This window comes from Arachis ipaensis, chromosome B1 (genome assembly GCF_059453495.1).
Source record: "Arachis ipaensis isolate K30076 ecotype BB chromosome B1, ASM5945349v1, whole genome shotgun sequence".
Classification (NCBI taxonomy): Eukaryota; Viridiplantae; Streptophyta; class Magnoliopsida; order Fabales; family Fabaceae; genus Arachis; species Arachis ipaensis.
In genome coordinates this window covers 30,741,752-30,762,214 of record NC_142436.1, presented here as the reverse complement: position 1 = coordinate 30,762,214, position 20,463 = coordinate 30,741,752, and the positions used below count along the sequence as shown (strand labels likewise).

General features: G+C 33.7%; 1 protein-coding gene across 1 annotated transcript; it reads right to left on the bottom strand.

Moving 5' to 3' along the window:
• Positions 1–535: 535 nt before the first annotated feature.
• Positions 536–10,757, bottom strand: PAS1 (FKBP-type peptidyl-prolyl cis-trans isomerase family protein). The gene is made up of 22 exons (XM_016331038.3): positions 10,413–10,757; positions 9,610–9,679; positions 9,208–9,343; positions 9,041–9,125; positions 8,876–8,945; positions 8,372–8,469; positions 7,963–8,085; positions 7,295–7,327; positions 6,377–6,435; positions 6,195–6,279; positions 5,708–5,866; positions 5,130–5,187; positions 4,721–4,869; positions 4,445–4,542; positions 4,266–4,335; positions 3,899–3,958; positions 3,270–3,326; positions 2,106–2,174; positions 1,927–2,004; positions 1,443–1,544; positions 1,289–1,360; positions 536–1,096 (listed from the first exon to the last, which is right to left on the bottom strand). The coding sequence occupies exons 3-22, from the start codon at positions 9,282–9,284 to the stop codon at positions 827–829; spliced, it is 1,872 nt and encodes a 623-aa protein (XP_016186524.1). The 5' UTR covers positions 9,285–9,343; positions 9,610–9,679; positions 10,413–10,757; the 3' UTR covers positions 536–826.
• Between the last annotated feature and the right edge of the window lie 9,706 nt (positions 10,758–20,463).

Here is a 20,463-nt window from a genome sequence, read left to right as displayed (position 1 = left end):
TCACGAGGAGGATGAGAACAGGCAGGAGCCGTAGCTGTTTATTTTATGTTTTCATTGATGATACCTATGTATGTCTGATTTGTCGTGTACTTTTTGTATTATGTGATGGTACTTAGTTTACTTCCATGGACTTATGTATGTGTTATGTATGTTTTTATTTACCATGGACTTACTTTATTTTATGTTTCTGCACACTGCTCATTCACGCATAAACCGCCTACTCATTCACACCGCGACACCTGTAGCGGTATACGTGTATTTGTAAACCGCGGATCTCCTGTCGCGGTTTACATAGTTTATGAGAAAAATACATTTTGGTATCCATTTTGTAAATTGTGTATATTGGTAATATTAGAAGCCACTTTATTTATTATGGTAAATTGTCCTTGTTGATGGCTATGTCGGACATAACATAGGAGTTGCTTTAGTTTATTTTTTCTGACATTTGTACGCTCCACTCTATATGTTGAGCTTGTTCCTTCTTTCAAAATAATAATAATAATAATAATAATAATAATAAAGTTAAAAAACAATAGCCACACCAACTATTTTTTAGATAGCGCACATGAATGCCGGTCACTATTTCACAATCAAGTCAACAAACTGCTCAATTGTACAGTTTAGGAAAAAATCTTTCCTTAGGCTGTTAATATCTATAATTTATTTTCCCAAATCTCTAGTTAAAGAGGAAGGCAGGATGCTATTTCCTCCTTTAATTAAGGGATAGGTGCCCAACTGCCCGTGGCTTATGAATTCAGCCTTTGTAACCTCATCAAATACATTAAGAATTTGTGTTATGGCTAAAATCTCATGTTTTTAAGTTAAATCACAGTATGGTACATCTTTGCAGACCAAGAGACTCAAAAATTCTTTTGCCAGTAGGCCAAAAGAGAGAGATCCAACTCCTTGGACGTGCGTCAGGTGCAGCTTCATGAGAATCCTCTGAATTTGTTCCATCGGCGTCACTGTGTTCTTCACTGTCCTGGTTTTCACTTGTACTTGGATTTCCATCTTCATCAGCTTTGACTTCTGAAATCTCTCCAGGCTTCTTGTCGAAAAGCCCTTTAAATTGTTTCCGAGCTTTCCTCTCAACTTCCTGCATGTGAAATGATATAAGAATAAGGTCAAACCAAACCAAAGATCAAACAGGCATGGCTCCAGTTCATAGATTAATTATTTCAAACAGTTAAAGTTTGTGGTGGAGCAGGAAATAATTGAACCAAAACAAGGCCAATTTATAGTCAAATTCAGTTCAATATTAGAAGATAATAACTGCTTTCAAACCGACCTGTTCCTTCTGCTTCAATTTCGAAAGAGCTGCAGTTGCATCAGGTTCAGCTGACTTGTCAACTTTCATCATCTAAGATAGCGCATATGTGAGTTTAGAAATGGATGAGACTACATCTTAGATTCTAAATCCAGTACAGTATGAAGATCCGTACCATTTTGAAATCATTCCTTGCTTCTTCAAAATCTCCATTAGCCATGTAGGCCATTCCACGACGATATAAACCCTTGACATGTGCAGGCTTTGCTTCCAAAACCTGCATCATTCAATGAAGAAAGCATATTACGAGGCATTATTTAATATACAGAACATAAAGCCAAATGCTATGTTCAATTTAAGAAAACAAAATAACAACAAGAGTTTCATAAAGATCCAAGGAGTCCCTAAATCTTAGATGCTAAGCCAAGTACAGTAAGAAGATCTACTTGCTAATTAGAAAAAACAGTGCTGAGTGCCTACTTGGTAATTAGCCCATACGTTTCTTATATTTTCATTCTCTCTCAACAGGGAACATCAATTATCTACTTAAAAATTAATAACTTCTTTTACCAACAAAAGGCTTACCCTCAAATTCAAAGTAATAAAAATTATCCAAATGAAATAAAGAGAAGATACATGATAGCAGAGATGAAGCATACCTTGTTGCAAGTCTCAATGGACTTTCTGCATTCTCCTACTTTCAGATAGCACGCAGCAACATTAAGGTGTAACAAATTCTTTAATCATGAGTGAAAAAGATATACAAAAAGAATTAGTCTACATTTCTTAAGAATATTAATAAAAATTAAAACAAGGAAAGAGACACAAGATCGCTTACCCGTGTATCTGCAAATATTTTTCCTTCTTCATCATCTTGTGGATTAACATGATTAAACTCTCGTAGCACCTGTTACCAACAACCACATAATGTTAGCAAGTTTCAATGGTATCATGGTAGGGTGAGACTTTGACACAGCAAAAAACCACTTAAATAGTTATTGATCATACTGTTTATCCCGTTTTAACATCAATATCTTGATGACAGAAAAATACTACTTAAGAGGTGAATGTGATATAGACCTTGTATATATAGACTTACCCCATCATTTTACTGACACAAGAGAAAGGCCTAACTAAAAATAGATGTTTGTCACTGTTAAGTACCCAAGTAAAGAAAACAAGAATGAGGAAAAAGCAGTTAAGTTAGTTAGAGAAGGGAAAGGTAAAATAGCTCCTTTGCCTTTTATTTACAAATAGAGTGAGACCAGCTGAGGTAACAAATAGGACAGCCGGAAAATTTGGTGGGGAGGGCACAAGTGAGGGATGAATTATGTTATAGGAGACAGGATTGCCAGTGTATATAACGGGGATGAAGGGAATCAACACGGAGAAGGATCTAGGCTGGGGAGGACCTTAGGAGAGTGATAACCTCCCGAATGCTACCTTGTTTCCTTCCTTTCAATACTTAGTTCTTCAATGAATACATCAGACATCAGACACCGGCAGAGTATCACCTTGATATCTTCCAGCTCCTCTGTTTCTTATCCGCTCTTTCTTCTACTCTCTTCTATAATTCTATACTACAGCTTCTATTCTTATTCTGCTGCTACTGCTAGGCCTTACAGTTTCCCATGGAAATAGTAATACATGGTCCAAAGTTTGTTTTTACGATAGGAGTATCTATCTTTTCTCTATTCTCTCACTATCCGATCTACAAGACATCCATGGGTCCACTAATTCTGAACACTATTCATAATGACAGTTGCTATGCATGACATCATAAACTAAAAGTGGGAATTTTGAGTATGTGTTTATTGAGATTTAAGAATCCTAGTTTCCTACTCAATGAGGACGAAATATCTGGAAATACATAGTTTTTATCTGGCTAAATCCAACACTTCTGACATCAATGCAAAAAAGATATTTAAGGAAGGTGAATAAGAGCCTTGTACGAGAACTATTGTTGCTTGTATATGATTTGGTATCACAAGAGGACATATACCTTTTCATACTTTGCCTTTGCAAGTTCATATTTTCCTTCTTTGAATAGCCTGTTACCCTGAAATTGGCAGCAGGAGACATTCAATTCTTTGTTCAAAACAAAGGTAAATACATTGCATTCTATTATGCCTACGTAAGGGATTATTGCACAAGTTGAAAACAAATAATATGTACCAACCAAATAAACCATATTGAAGCTACAATTATATAGAACAGATTAGAATTAAAAGCAAATTGAAGAAACAAGAAATCAAACAATATTACACCTATAGTCATCTATTCAGGGATTTCCAACAGATGGTAGATCAGTCATAAATTCAGTGCAACAGTAAAGCACGACTTTGAAATAAATTCAGTGCAAGAGTAAACCACTAATTCATTGCACGATAGTGATAGATAAAGTGTCATCTGTCCATTAGTGTGAATATGCATATGTACACAATTGAAATAAAACTACAGGTTTCTTTCACAGGAAGTGGTAAATTGGTTCCTTCCCCATATAGTGCTGCTCAAAATACAGAAAAAAAGACATGCACAAGCATATCTGGTAATTGTGCCATGCACCATCATGTCATAACCAATAACAAGCTAAAGATTGAATGATGAAAATTGTGCATATCTTTTGCATACCGTGTTTCTGATCTTCTCAGCCTCATTCATTATACTATTAAAGTCCAATCCAGTCCAGTCCTGCAATGAGAATTAAATTATAATGCAGAAGGAAGTGGTGTGTAGTTTGTAACATAGAAATAACAAGGGATCAAAGATTTGCAAAATAGAAAAAAGCTAATTTTATATTCTTTGATGATGAGATTTAACTCCCCGTTTGTTGTTTATCACCTGCAGTTTGATATTTGAATTATCATCCTTATCTATAATTTCTACGTTCAATTGACACCTTCACTACATTGGAGCATTGAAGGTCTTATAATTGCTAGATGTAAATATACAACTACATTAAATAATTTGAATTTAACTAAAGTTATTGATAACATACCTTTGGCATTTCAAAACCAAGAAGTTCAATCTCCCATTGAATATGAGCACCCTCAGGGACATTTGCTGGCCTGATCATGAAAGAAATATGTGGAATTGAGATATTTTGATTGCCAATGCAGTGGAATACTTCAAGAAATATAAATTGAAGGTCAAAGTTTAAAGGGTTTAATCGCAAACCTTGGAAACTTATCATATGCATAGTCAGGGGGGCATGAGACAAGAGCTATCTCTCCAGGAAGCATCAGACGAACACTCATTTCAAATCCTTCTGGCACCTAACAGAAAGGAAATAGGAGATTACAGTGCAACAACATATGTAAAGGAAATTTCCAAGGTTTATAACAGAAAGGGGACATTATTAATTGACTTTCTACAAAAGGATTTTCCAGACAGAAAAACCTATGGAAAATGAATATCCAAAGAGCCCTTTAGCTCATTTATGCCACAACTTACCAGACCTTCTCCAGAGCAGAACTCCAAAGGCTCACCATCATTATCAACTCTTGTATCGTAGAATACTCTATTTTCTTCATTGACAATCGTGCCCTTGTAATGTACACGAAGTAGGCTGTCATGAAGAGGGCAATCCATTGGGAAGTCACCTATTTGTAACAAACAAAATGCAATATGATAATAAGTCATCCAAAAAAAAAGAAAAAAAAAAAGAACTAGCACAAAGGCTACGCAAGTGCAAGAACATAATTAGTTTTTCATGTAAACACAATGAGGATTGAACTCATAGCAAAAAACCATCTTTGGTATGACTCAACAATCAGCAAGGCATGTTCCACAAAATTGTTATTATGTATTTCCATTATAAGACATGAAGTCCTAATACTAACACTAAATTCTTAGTTCGCACCTTTGCCATCACGAATGCGGCGCTTTATTAGGCGCCCATCTCCAAGCATGTCCCTCACCTGTTGATATGTCACCAGCAAGAAATTTCACATCTTTTCAATGTCTTGCTCAGGGAGAAAAGAATATAAAATGTTTCAAACATAACTAGCATCAATACAAAGTATAAGTTTGCTTCAAGCGAAACCGCCTAGGGAAATACCAGAAATATACCACACCCATGGTCATACCAATAACATTACAGGTTACAAACCCATTTCGTGCATCCTAGATTAAGAGCAACCAAGATTACTGGCCAGGAGCTTTCCAGTTAACAAGGAATATAATTCCAACTTCAATACCACAATCGTTTGGCTATTATATGAAGTTATACTGACATACAATGAAAATACAACTATGCAAGATACATATCAGGAAATAGTTATGGGGACTCAACAATGCAGAATAGAAAGTAAGATCTATAAATCTATCACTTAAAAAAGAAAATTAGATAATTAAAGAAGAATGCTGAAACATTTTGATTTCATTCCTCAACAAGCTCAATAATAAATCACGATTTATAGTTAGAATGATCTTGCTCACTTGAATAAAGTGGACGAGCTCCACCTCAAACTGCACTTCATCGTAATCCTCTATTACAGGCATCAGTGGAGACTGAGTTAAATACTGACTTGTAACATATATAACAGCCTTCTCTTCCCGAGTCATTGTTCCTATTCCCATTTCAAGACCTTTAGGTACCTGATTTCAACAGAGGTAGGGTAATTGCCAAGTTGAAAAGCGTAGCAATCAACATTATTGTCAACAAGCATTTTTCTAGGATATTTCTAATGCAAAAATGCCTAAGAAATGTATTATTTTTCCCCTGCTGCCTACTGCTGTTATTAACTTTAAGGGAACAAAATGCCTAGCAGAATCAAGAAAAATAAATATATAAGCAGAACTCATCAAATCACAGAAATATTTGGCATATTAAAGGCAACCGATTCATTGCAGTACAAGTATTCCATGACAAAACAATTAACAGGAAAATAACAGATACATAAGCAAAGATATCTAATTTAACCACCTCTGATTTTCCAAATGTAAAGAAGTATGGTTCTCCTTTTGTATGTGACATAATCAATTTCCCTGTAGCTGTCTTTGCTGAAATCCTGGTAATGACCAAACAAAATATCATCACAAAGTTCCATACAGCCTAAAACAAGTGGGGAAGGACAATACAAAAATGAAAACAAAGATCAGTTTTACCAAGCCTTCACTTCGTAAGGTTCTCTTGGAGATTCCCAACCCTGACCTTCATTAATAACCTGCAGTAATAAAAATAGTTGTATGGTGAAATGTATAATGTAACTCGGATAACGGATTTAAAATGAACAATTCTCATCAAAAGAGGGTGCCTTTTTCAGATTGCATGTTAACAAAATTTTGAATCCACGAATTTAACATAAGAAACAAACTAACTATAAATATAATATATGTATAAAATTACAAACTCTGAAATTTCAAGCAGCATTGAACTCTATCTTGAACTGGAACAATCAAATTAGTAAATAATTTTAATGCTAGCTGTTTTGCACTCACATGATTTAGGAGGACAAGGTGAATGATAATATTGTTAGAGAGAGAGAGAGAGAGAGAGAGAGAGAGAGAGAGAGAGAGAGAGATGAGATTGTCTATAAGAGAGGAGAAGAGAGTTCAAGGGGTTTTTATCTGGGAAATTAGGCTTGATAGAACTCATAGGAGAGTAGTAGCCTCTCGAATGCTACTTATATCTTCCTTTTCTGCATATCTCAATACATTTACTGAGGCAAGAATGATATCTCAATGATATCATTCATCCCCTCCACTTCTATTCCATCTTCTTCTGCTATCTACTCTATTCTTCAGATTTATCTACCACTATACACTATATTCTGCTCTATTCTCCATATTATCTGTTTAATTTGGCTGCAATGGTAATCTTACACTAGCATATGACAATAACGACACAAGCAGTTGGGTGGCAACCTTCTACTTATATGAAGTGTAGACTCCCATGTTTGAGACACAAGCAAATCTTTTTTGTTTATCTTTGGTTCAACAACCACATTTCTTATTACAGTCATCCAAAACCACAAAAACATATAGAAACTTTCGTTAACTATGAAGAATCCAAACCAATTATACCTTTTTCACAACTCCCAAATCATCAGTAACAACCTGGAAATATAAACAAAATCACAAAATATAATTAGAACAAAGTTCAATACCAGAAGTAGTTATTCAAAAAGGAATATAAATACCACATAAACACCAGAAAACCAGTTCTGCACTACTGAGGAACACAGCAAGAATATTTATGAATACAGTTAACAAACACTACAATATTATTGAAAATATAGACAATAAAAAAATAATATTCCCTCCATTCTCAAATAAGTATCCAGCTTTTTTTTTCAAAAAAAAAAATATATTTCACAAATAAGTGTCCATTTAGTAAATTAATGTAAAATTACCATTTTTTTTCTAGTCATACCCCTAATTAATGGATGAGAGGGAATAAAAGTAGTAAATAATTAAATAGAGTAATTATTGCTATCAAGGGTAATTTTTGCAACTTACTTTTTAACTTTTATGACTCCAACACATTGCAATCATTTTATTAATCCACATGAAAATTCAAAAGTGGATACTTATTTGAGCAAAGAGGGAATAATAATCTTGTGATCAGAAGAGAACCACAATTAACAACTGGAAGTCTTCAGATATGCAAAAAGTAAGCAGAAACCAAAATTCACTAGGATATGACAGATGGAGAACGAAAGTGAAAAGAAGTCAAAAGCATACATCCTTGCCTTGGCTTTGAAAAATTCTATCAGCTCAATTTCAAAGTGAAGTTCATCCTCCTTTGGAAAACTATCAGGAGCAGAAATAGGACAATCATCCTCACCATAGTGCATCTGAGGCTTCATCTTGAACTGCAAGAATAGGTTACACAATCTAGTTAATAAAAAAAATAACCAATAGAGTTATGCAATTTTTCAGTTTAAAGAAAATTTTATTATAAGAAAAATGATAAAAATAGAATATCTCTGCCTAATAAAGACAGAAATTGAGAATGTGTGTGTAAAATATATATCATTAAATCCTCATATCAAACCCTACACAAAAGTAGAAAAGCAGAAAACACAAACCTATTCTTTCTAAGTAAATCACATCGATTTAGACCAGGAAGACAACAACATTCAATAATTAGCATGTTACCATTGCCACTTCACCCTTCAACATTGTTGGGATTCCTTCCAGCAAGCCCAATAATATCTTGCTTTTGCCTAAAACATGTCTTATTGGTGTGCCCTTGCCTGTTGCAATGATGTAAACAGTTATCTAACCTAGGAACTATGTCTTCAACAGGAAATAATCAAAGATATATTGCCATTTAAAGCCTAATTTAAGATATTTGAACATTCAACTTCCAAAATGTTCTATATAAGTGCTTTCCATTATGAATTTGCATATCGAGTTTCAAGCAAACAATGGAATCTAAGTCAAGATTTACAAATGTCTAGGAGATTACGAAGAAGTAGTACCTCATCCAATTCAATTATTAAACAAAAAAGGACAAATCACGTAATTAGTAACCACAATTACAGGATTAAATCAATCAATTTTTGGAACAAAATGCACACCAATCACCATAACTCACACTCACCAATTTAATCATGGGCATTAATAAGGCAAGAAACAACTTAAATTAAATGAGCTCACCTCCATAATCAGACCTAGTAGATTCCACAAGCACTCCGTCTAATGTTCGAACTGTGGAATGATAAATAACCTGAGATAGAAAACATATACATTGATTAACACAAGCATTTATATTTTACCTATTATATACTAGAAAAATGCATATTCACATATCACAAAAATAACCTGATCACCATCTGAAGGTCCAGAATCACCACCACCAGGCCTCACAACCGCTTTCATCAAACTCCCAGGCACAATTTTCTTCTTCCTTTATTTTCCCAAAACAAAAACATTTGGAATGCAATCATCATCAAACTTCAAATAAAACAAAAAGAACCAAAGATATATACCTCTTCTCATCCTCAGAAAGTGGCTTCTTCTTTGATGGTGCAAGGTCTTGTTCCGTGTCTAATTCATTCACAGCCATATTCACTGACAACACTGAATTTCCTAAACAGGATTTCCGCTCCCAGTTATCTGCTACCACTGCAAACAACAATCAAATAGGTTCAAAATTGAGACTCAATTTCCAGAATTGTGCTCAATTTATTGATGTTTCTCACATGAAAATATGTTCCAGTTAAGAAACTCAGAATGATTTGTTTACTTTTTTCCTTTATTTTTATATATTGGTGAGTAGCTGTTAGTTGAGGAATTGGTTACCAAACCACGCGCTAGTTTGACATTATTTTTTCTTCTTACATTAACTGGGTTTTAGATCATCAGAGAGAAACAGAGTCATAGAGTGGTACCTCAACTTCTGAGCTTTCTTCCTTTCGGAACAGATAGAACCGTCGAGTCACAGCTTTCTTCCTGTGAGATCTGCAGTGCGAGAGGTTTATGGTGGTGGTTTTGAACATAGTTGTCAGAACTGACCAGTGACTGAACCGGTCAAATTACTGGGTCACTGAATCTCTAGTTCAACCGGTAAATCACTAGTTGAACCAGTCTTATTTAAATAAAAATATATAATAATCAAAAACATAAAATTAAATTTTGAATTTTGAAATACATATTTTCACTAAATTTGAAGCAAGTCTCAAATTTTAAAAATAACATACGAAAATAGACATAAAATTAGACAACACCACTACAGTAGTATCTTAATTTGACACAATAAAAATAAAAATCTATAAACTATGTCCAAAGAATAATTTCAAAGTCTAGATATCCGTCTTCATATGACGTTCTTGGGATGATGGTGTTTCTGATGAAGCCATCTTAAAATCCCATAAAAGAAAAAAAATTCAATCAACTAAGTAACTAATAGCAAAACAAACCAGCATCATTACAGCAACAATCAACAATCAACAAAACTCATAATCAGCGAAACCAATTCAACAATTAACAAAACCGCTGCATATTCAACAATTAAACCATATTCATAATCAGCAAACCCCTGCATATTCATATTCGTAAACCAATTCAGAAACCAATTCAACATTTCAATTCAACCACTGCCATATTTACTTCTAATCCGCACATAAACCAATCAACAATAAAATTCACAGCAATAACATCAATTAATCAACCTGGAAAAAAAATAAATGCTCACCTGTTGTTGCAGAGGCAGAAGGTGGAGGACGAGCAGCAGTTCAGGCAGCAACAACCACGGAAGAGAGGAGAGGGAGGGACGGAGGCGCGGTGCGGCGAGACGCGAGCACTCACCAGGAAGTACAGCTGGAGGAAGAGAGGCAAGACGCGAGCACTGGAGCACACCAGGCGTTGGGTGCAGTGATGGCGGACGACGACAACACGCTGCACGGCTGCAGGAAGCACAGCTCGAGGACTCACTGGCGGAGGCGCGGCGACACGCGAGAGAGAGAGCTGGGTTAGGTGGTGGGTGGGTTGAGAAGTGCCTAGGATTTCTTTCTCGTTTTGTCACAAAAAATCAAACCACGTCGTTTTGGGTTAGGGTTTTTTTCTAAAAATTATCAACCGGTCTGGGTTTCTCAACCTTCCGGTTCACCAGTTTTACATAACTCGACCTAATCAAACCGGTTCTCACCGGGTTTGTTCGTATCAAGTCCAACATCCAGACCAGATCGATTTAGAAATCGGGTCGCTGGTTTTTGTTTTTCAGTTCGACCATATGGGTCGGTCTAAATTTTTCAACTATGGATGGTCGGTCTGAGTTTTTCAACTATGGTTTTGACTTTTGAAGGCTGGTTTTCTTTTGTTATTATTTCTTTTTTTTTTTTTGTCTAAAGATAGAAATAAGACTAAACCCAAAATCTCTAAGTAAGAATGAAAAGATTATGTCATTTGAAGTATAACTCGTTAATTTTTTTTAATTATTAAATGAAGAAATGATATTAATATGAATATCTAGTCAATTGAACAATATACTTCTTTTGGTCTGATCCCTCACTTGGGGAAAACAAAAACTAAAACTAACCCAATATTGTGAAATAAATAAATAAATAAGAAAAAATAAATATAAAATAAAAAATTATAAATAAAAAATTTTAGTATTAATATTTACTAATATTGTTATTTTAATATAACATTAACTTTTATATGATGCATCATATATAAAGAGAAGTGTTTATGTTATTGATGTGTATCTATTATTTGAGACTTAACTCTCTATTTATACACGTATCAAGTTTCTTATTTTCAAATTTCATTAATGCAATCTATTTTGAGAATTCGAACTTTCTTCTTATTGAGAAATTGAGCCGCCCCAATTTGGATATCCATCTTTATCACAACACTTCTCCTTGTATGTCTATTTAGAATTATGTCTCGTTAAAACCTTATTAAAGGAAAACTCATTGGAAAAAAATTTTAGTGAAGGAAAAAGAGTACAATATCCTTTATGATGAGAACTGTCTCATTAAAAACATTGTCAAGAAAAATCCAATACAGAGAAAAACCTGACCAAGGAAAAAAGAGTACAGTCTTCCCTTCTTGTCGACATTATTTAATATCTCGAAATCGGCGCATCATAATCTGATGTACCAATCTTTTAAAGTAGGATTTTGAAAGTAACTTTGTAAATAAATCTGCAAGATTATCGCTTGAACGGATCTATTAGATATCAATTGTTCTTTGATTTTGAATATCATGAGTGAAGAAGAATTTGGGCGAAATATAATTTGTTCTATCACTTTTGATATATCCACTCTTAAATTGAGCAATGCATACTATATTATCTTCAAACATAATAGTTAGAGCTATTTTATGATCAATTAGTTCACATGATGACAGAATATATTGAATTAAACTCCTGAGCCAAAAACACTCGCAACTTGTTTCATATATCGCTAGTATTTCAACATGATTAGAGGATACTGCTGCTATCGTCTGTTTTGTGGACTTCCATGATATAACTGTATCACCATATGTGAATAGGTATCTTGTTTAAGATCTTTCTTTATGTAGATCAAACAAGTATCCTACATCTGTGTAGCCAACTAATTGTGACTTGGATTCATATGGATAAAACCAACCCATATCAACTGTTCCATAAAGATATTGAAAGATTTGTTTGATTCTATTACAATGTCTTCTGTTTGGAGAAGAACTATACCTTGCTAGTAAATTCACGGCAAATGATATGCCAGGTCGTGTATTATTAGCAATATACATTAGTGCTCCAATAACACTGAAATATGGTACTTCAGGACGAAGGATATCTTCATTTTTTTTCTTTAGGATGGAATTGATCATTTTTCACATCCAAAGGCCTTACGATCATTGGGATACTTAAGGAGTATGACTTATCCATATATATCCAAGGACATCACGTTTTGCAAGTGAGTCTAACCCAACCTTCATAACTCCTTCCAATTTTGGCCAATCATTCCTTTGTCAATATTTTTCGACTGTTCTTGGCTCAAGATCTTTACTTTCGTGCATGATGTTTAATGCCACATTATATGCAAATATTTCAATGATAATTATTTTATTTTGGTTCCATTTTTTCTCATGTAAAGACATAATTTATCGAGATCTCATCATTTTCACAATTTTCATAATTTTCAAGTACCTAAACGTCTTCTAGTGTCAAAATTATATCAAAATTTTAGACAACTGCGAGTGTCTTTACTATGTCTTTATTTTTTTTCAACAGGAACAGTATTGACCTCTTTTCTTTTTTAAGAATTTTTGTCTTTGGAACCGAAAAGCCTACCACACTTCTGACGTGAATTTGTTTTAGTGGTCATTTGTCCAACTGGAATATTAATTTGAATTGGGGTATTTTCAACTGGTATATAGGATTTAGTTCTCCTTTTCGTATCAGCAAATGTATCAGGTAATTTATTTGCTATTTTTTACAAATGTATAATCTTTTAAACTTCTAATTTACATTGCCCTGATCAAGGATCTAAATGCATCAAGGATGATGCATTCAAGTTAAGTTCCTTTTTAAGAAACTTATTCTCTCTCCCTAATGTTAAACATTTTGATTCATCAAAATGACAATCTGCAAATCGGATTTTAAATAATCTCTAGTTTGTATCTCAAGATACCTCACTATAGAAGAACAATCATATTCAACATATATCCCCAATTTTCTTTAGGGTTCCATTTTGGTGCGATAAGGCAGTGCAATTGAAACATATATCGCATACCTGAATATTCTCAAGTGGGAAACATTTGACTGCTAGCCAAAAACTAATTACAAAAGAGAGAGAATTGATGGTAACTTATTGGTTTCAAATAAATAAGTGCTGTAACATGTAAAATAGCATATTCCCAAGTAGAGGTTGGGGGATTTGTTCTCATAAGTAAGGGTCTAGCAATCAATTGAAGCCGTTTAATAAATAACTCTACTAGTCCATTTTGTGTATGAACATGAGCTACTGGATGTTCAATATTTATACCTTCGGTCATACAATAAGTATCGAAAGCTTGAGAGGTGAATTCACCAGTATTATCAAGATGAATTATTTTGATTGAATTTTCTAGAAATTGTGCTTTTAATCGAATAATTTGATCAAGTAATCTCGCAAACAGCAAGTTGCGAGAAGACAATAAGCACACATGTGATCATCTCAAAAGTACGTCCATTAGGACCATAAAATATCTAAAAGATCCACATGGTGGATGAATATGTCTACACATATTGCCTTGAATTCTTTCTAGAAATTCAGAAGACTTAAATCCAATCTTTACTGGTGATAGCCTTAAAATTAGCTTTTTCTGAGAACATGTACAACAAAATTCACTAGATTTAAAATCTTCTGGTTATTTAGTGAATGTCCTTGAGAGTTTTCAATAATTTTTCGTATCATGGTTGTTCTAGGATGCCCCAATCAATCATGCCAAATTATGAATTCATTTGGACTAGTAAACTTCTAGTTTACAATGATATGTGATTTAATTGCACTGATTTTAGTACAATATAACGTAGAAGAAAGTGAGGGTAACTTTTCTAATATAACCTTTTTATTTAAATCATGAGTTGTGATACATAAGTACTCATGATTTTCCTCATTCATTGTTTCAATATGATATCTATTTCAGCGAATATCTTTAAAACTCAACAAGTTCCTTAGAGACTTAGTAAATAATAATGCATTATTTATTATGAATTTTGTTCCTCTAGAAAATAAAATTATAACTCTTCCAAAGCTTTTTATCACATTGTCTGAGACAATAATTGTATTAACATATTTTTTTGTACAAGACGAGTAAAATATATATTACTTTTGAAAATGATATGCGAACTTGCAGTATCCGCAAGGTAAATATCTTCGTTATATGTCCTTGCGATTTTCTTCAAAGACAAACAATAATAATAAAATAAATAAAAGTATATGCGCAGTAAAATTGTATTTCTAATTGGAATTATTTTTTTAAGAAGCATTGTACATAAAAATAATATCATATACTAAAATAATTTATTATTATTATTATTATTATTATTATTATTATTATTATTATTATTATTATTATTATTATTATTATTATTATTATAAAATTGGACACATTTAGTGATTTTAAAATTCTTAAAAATAAATATTAATATTTTATTAAACATTATTTATATACATAATACTTGAAATTCAAATGCATAGGAAATAAAACTTAACAAAAAGTTTCTTACATTATTTATTTACATAAGTACTTAATGAACCTAAATATTAAACTTTTCAATTATTGATTAAATGACCAATATTTCCTTCAGAATCCTCAAAGAAATCAAATACATCATAATAAATGGTGTAATTTTTATCAATATCATTCGAAACAAAATTTGTCATTTTCTTTCTCACAAGGATACTTGATAAAGATTAACTAAGTGCCTTGGACTACGATAGGTATAAGACTAATGGCTCTTTCCACTACAACGAAAATATTTATCCTCTATTGATTTATTTTGTCCATTATTTTTTATATCCCACTTCTGGTGAGATCCTTTCTTGTGAACATAATTTTTCTCCCTTCCATAATTTTTCTTACTACTAAAACCTTGCCATTTACCTCATCTAGGGTGCGCTTCATGATTTTTTAAAAGCAATTCATTATTACGTTTAGCAACAAGAATGCAAAAAATTTGCTCAAAATATTTTTTAAATTCTTTTTCTCGATACTGTTACTGTAGGAGCACATTCGAGGCATAAAAAGTTGAGAAAGTTTTCTCTAACATATCATTATCAGTTATATTTTTCCCACATAATTTCATTCGTGAGGTAATTCAGAACATTGCTGAATTGTATTCATTTATTGATATAAAATTCTGTAGACGCAAGTGTGTCTACTCATATCGGGCTTGAGAAAGTATCACTATCTTTTGATGATTATATCATTCTTCAAGGTTCTTTCATATATATGCAGGATCTTTTAGTGTGAGATATTCATTTTTCAATCCTTCGTCAAGATAAGGACGAAGGAAGATTATGGCTTTGGCTTTATCCTTCTGGGATGATTTCAACTTTAATGGTATCTCCAAAATCTATTAAATCAAGATGAATTTCGCCATCTAATATTCATGATAAATAGTTATTTTCAAATATATCAAGAGTATTAAATTTAAGATAAGAGAACTTTGACATAATAAAAATTTATTACTTGAGTCTTCCTAAATGTTGATCAAAGTCTCGTGCTGATAACATGTTGTGAAATAAATAAATAAGAAAGAGAAAATAAATATAAAATAAAAAATTATAAATAAAAAACTTTAGTATTAATATTCACTAATATTTTTATCTCAATATAACTGAGAGGATTATATATATATATATTGCATCGTATCCGAGATTTAGCCCTTTATTTATACACATACTAAATTTTTTATTTTCAAACTTTATTAATGTAATCTATTTTGAGAATTTGAACTTTCTTCTTATTAGAAATTGAGCTGTCCAAATTATTAAATGATGAACATCTATTTTTATCACAACACCCAAAATATTAAAAAATTAACTTTCATATATCATCAATTTATAAAAAAATTTATACGAATAAGTAATTGTGTATTGTTATATTAAAAATAATTAATTTTTAAATTTACTATTTAAAATTTTTTAAATATATAAATTTAATTTCTTTATATTATTAATGTACTAAAATTAAATTCATAAAAAAATTATCAATATCCTAACAAACAAAATTGCTTTTATATTTGTATGAATAAAAAAATACTCATTTATTATAGATAAATCTATGAAAAAATCAATTCCCTTACGCTATTGAGTTATTTTTGTAATGAGACTTACTAAGATATTGTTAATAATATTTAACTGAAAATTATAGTTTTTTAATGTAAGATAAATACATAAAAAATCTTAATTTATTAAAAAACTGTTTTTTTATTAATTATTTTATCAACATATATTGTATGTAAAATTTTAGAAAGATAGACTATTGAAATATGGTATTCATATATTTATGAATTTTTTAATAAATAAATAAAATAAATTTAACATTTAAGTATATATGCGGCTGAAAAATTAGTATATGGTCAAAATTTTGGTGTAATACACGTGAATTGAGTTGGCACGTAAAATGTACATATATGGCCAATAAATTTTTGCAATATGTGTAACACGTGTTATTTATTGCAATAGAAAAAACCACCTAATTTTGACATTTATCTTTTGTAGCATGCGAAAATATAATTTTATAGAATTAACTCAGCTATAAATAAATCACTTTGAATCCCGTTAGGGAGCCAATAGAGGTATTTGTACAATGTGTACAATGAGTTGTTTATTTAGTCCAATATGAATTAAAAATGAAAATTACTCACGAAATAATAAATTTAAAAACTCTTATTCAGTTATTTCACAATAAATTTCAAATTTCAAATTCTCCAATTTTAAATTTCAAATTTTTAAAAAATTCAGTTAGTTATTTCAAAAAAAATAACCATATGAAATTCTCCAATACTCTCTTCTTTTTCAACCGGCGGCCACCTCACCTTCATCAATAATCATCCCATTTCACCATCGCTACTTGACTTGCCACACGCTACTCACCCTTAATAAAAATAACCATCCACTAAAGGATAAAAATAATCATCAGCATACCTAATGAATTGAACATCTAACATATTTTAATTATATATAACTAAACTCAATCCAATCAAAATAATCATCTACATAAAAATAAAATAACCATCCGCATACCTACTAAAATGACCATCCTAAATTGACCATTAAAATAGAAGAAGAAGATGAATAAACAAAAGAAACTATTATTGTGGTGAAACATAATTTTGAAGGACTAGTCATGACAAAAGCGGCACTATTGTGAAGCATAGGGGTCAAATCATGAAAGAAGCTAACCATGCTTGGATCCGAAGAAGAAGAAGAGCATGGTGGTATCATCGGTGAGAAGAGACTTGAAGGAATGGGAGAAAGCGAAGGCACATCAGAGGAGGTGAGGACGGTGTCGGGAAGAAGGCACACACCGGTTGCGACGGAGGCGCTGGACGTCCGGGTTGCTGTGGTGCTGTTAGTTCGACCCACACAATATGCGCGTCCTCCCTTGGCGGTGGCCTGTGCGGCAACGACGCCAGTTGGAACAGTGTCGGCGCGATTTCTGATGGCGGCTGGTGACCGTGGCGTTAGTGTACCGGCGAGACTCCATGAGAAAGGCATAGAACATTGACAAACCGTATTGAGAGAGAGAGGTGAGAGAGGGAGGTAGTTTAATTGTTTTCAAAACCGACGGTAATCTTAATATTTGATTTAAATTTCAAATTGGAAACTATTCAAAATTAATTAGTTACCTATAATTTAGTTTTAATTTCAAATTAACTCCATTGTACATATTGTATAAAACATACATTGTCTCCTCACACTTTTCCAATCACTTTTCATACAATATGAAGTGTGATATAATCCGTGAGTCCAAATTTTTCTCCTTTCTTGTATGTTTTTTATCAATGTGTTGTTAGTTTTGGAGGTTCTTTAGGTGAGTGTGGCAATCAATGGAAGGTAGTACAAATTTGTGAGTGTATCATAATAATGAGGTTATACCAAACGCACAAAAAGGTGTGAATTTTATCTGCAAACATCCATTTTCTTTTGTTATTCTATGCACTATGACGTTTGTGGCGCTACAAAGCAGTCTTTGTGAGAGCAGCGAAAGCAATATTTCGAAGAGGGTGAGAAATATATTATATGGAAACCCCGTGTTAATATTTGGCGAGTTAATACAGTTTCAAACCATGCCCATTATTGATGAAACAAGTATGCAATAGATGTTTTAAATTCATTATCATATTCGAGCTCATGTGCTAGTGATAGAGCTATTTGTTGAGTTTGAGAAAATGGTTGCGACTGAGGTTGAATACGAGTCAAATCTGGATGAAGGGAGGGAATTGATCTAGGATGAAAATAATAGTCACAGTGAAGAGGAGTTCGAAGCTAATTACCAAGTCGTTGACAAACTCAAGGAAGATGTGGACGAAGTGGCGGATGCATTCATGCAAAATGCAATAAGTGCAAGTGCTACTCAGCATGCTTTTGGTGTGCCATCATTTATGTGTGCTCTAGATGTAAGACCCAGAACCTTTGAAAAGTCTTTTTATGATCAAGTCTCAAATCATATAGTTATTTATAGCCTTAATTTCAGAAATTGTTTTTTATTAAAGATAACTAAGGCAAGTTTTGATTTATTTAATTTGAGATAAGTTATGATTATTATCCAATTTTATAATTATTGGATTATTTCCTATATTCAAATTATAAAGTTGGTAGCTGTGAAATAATAAGGATTTTATATGACTTGGATTAGATAAGTAATATTTTAAATATTAATACTAATGTTTTGGGAAAATAAAGGATTTAATTATATTATTTCTAATTATTTGAGTTAGACATTTTATTGAAAATAATTTGTAAAAGTAATGAGCAAATAGTATTTTCTATATACAATTAGTGTTGGATTTAGTTTGGGTTTCAATTACTACATTATTTCCAATTTTATTTGAAATTACCAAAGTACCCTTAACCCTAAGTTTCAAAAACATGAAACCCTAATCTCTAACCCTAATAGCCACCGAGCCTTTCCTACCAAACACCCAGCAGTGGCAGCACACACACACAAAGTTTCCTTTTTCTCTGAAAGAACGAAAAAGAAAGAAGAATGGGGGTAAGGGGAAGGGGCCGTGGAATAAGGGAGAAGGAGAGGAAGACTCGTGCCGGTGTGCTGGTCTCACCGCGGCCATCGCGCCGCCGTCCTGCTCAACGCTGCCATCCCATCTTGCCACGCCGTCGTGCCACGCCTTGAGGGCTGTCACACAAGGGAAGAGAGAAGAGAGCGTGCCGACGCGTCCTGCCGTCATCCCACGTCTCGCCGTCGCTCCACCGTCCCCGTGCCGCCTTCATTCGGTCCATCCGCGAGTCGCCAAACCAGGCTGAGAGAAAGGGAGACGCACGAAGGAGAGAATGGATCTGAGCCCGAGCTGAGGTCCAACCACCGTGTCGGAGTCCTTCCGCGTCGCCGCCGTACGCGCCGTGACCTGCAGCCGCGCCGTTGCCAGTCGTGCTTACTCTGCCGCCATGAAGCCCAGCTGCTGTTGGGAACCTTGTCGCCGCTCATGGGGTGCGCCGATAAGCCTCTGCTATCGAAAAACGTCACTGCTGCTGCGTCGCCAGAGTTCTGGCCGCCGGAAAGACCTCGCTGCCGCAGTGGTTGTGGTCCACTGTATGGCCGCCGAAGAAAACCGCCTTGGCCGCTGAAACCACCGCCGGTAAGGGTCTTTGCAGTTGGTTCTCAATCCTTCCTGTTCCTGGGTCTCATGGTCATGACGTTGTTGTGCAGTCACGGTTATCGTGATCGGAAGTCGTCACCGCTGCCGCTTGAGGTGGCTGCCGCCGATCCGGTTCGGAGGCCGCCACTGTTCTAGTTCAGCCGTTCCTCTTTTGGTTCGGTAAGCATTTAGATTTGAAAGCCTTTTAGTTACCGTTCTGTTATCATACGCTGAGGTTTGTGGCGTTAATTGCTATAGGATTGAGTTTCGGTTGTTGTATGTTGCGATTCGAGTTGTTGGGACTGTTGCGAAAGTGGCTTGGAGCTGAGGTTTTGGTTGCCGTCAGTTCGGGTTGAGGCGGAAAGGACTTGATGAGGCGTTTGGGTTATGGAATTGCGTTTTGAGGTAGGGGCACTTTCCTAAAACTGTATTCTTATATATTGGAATTATT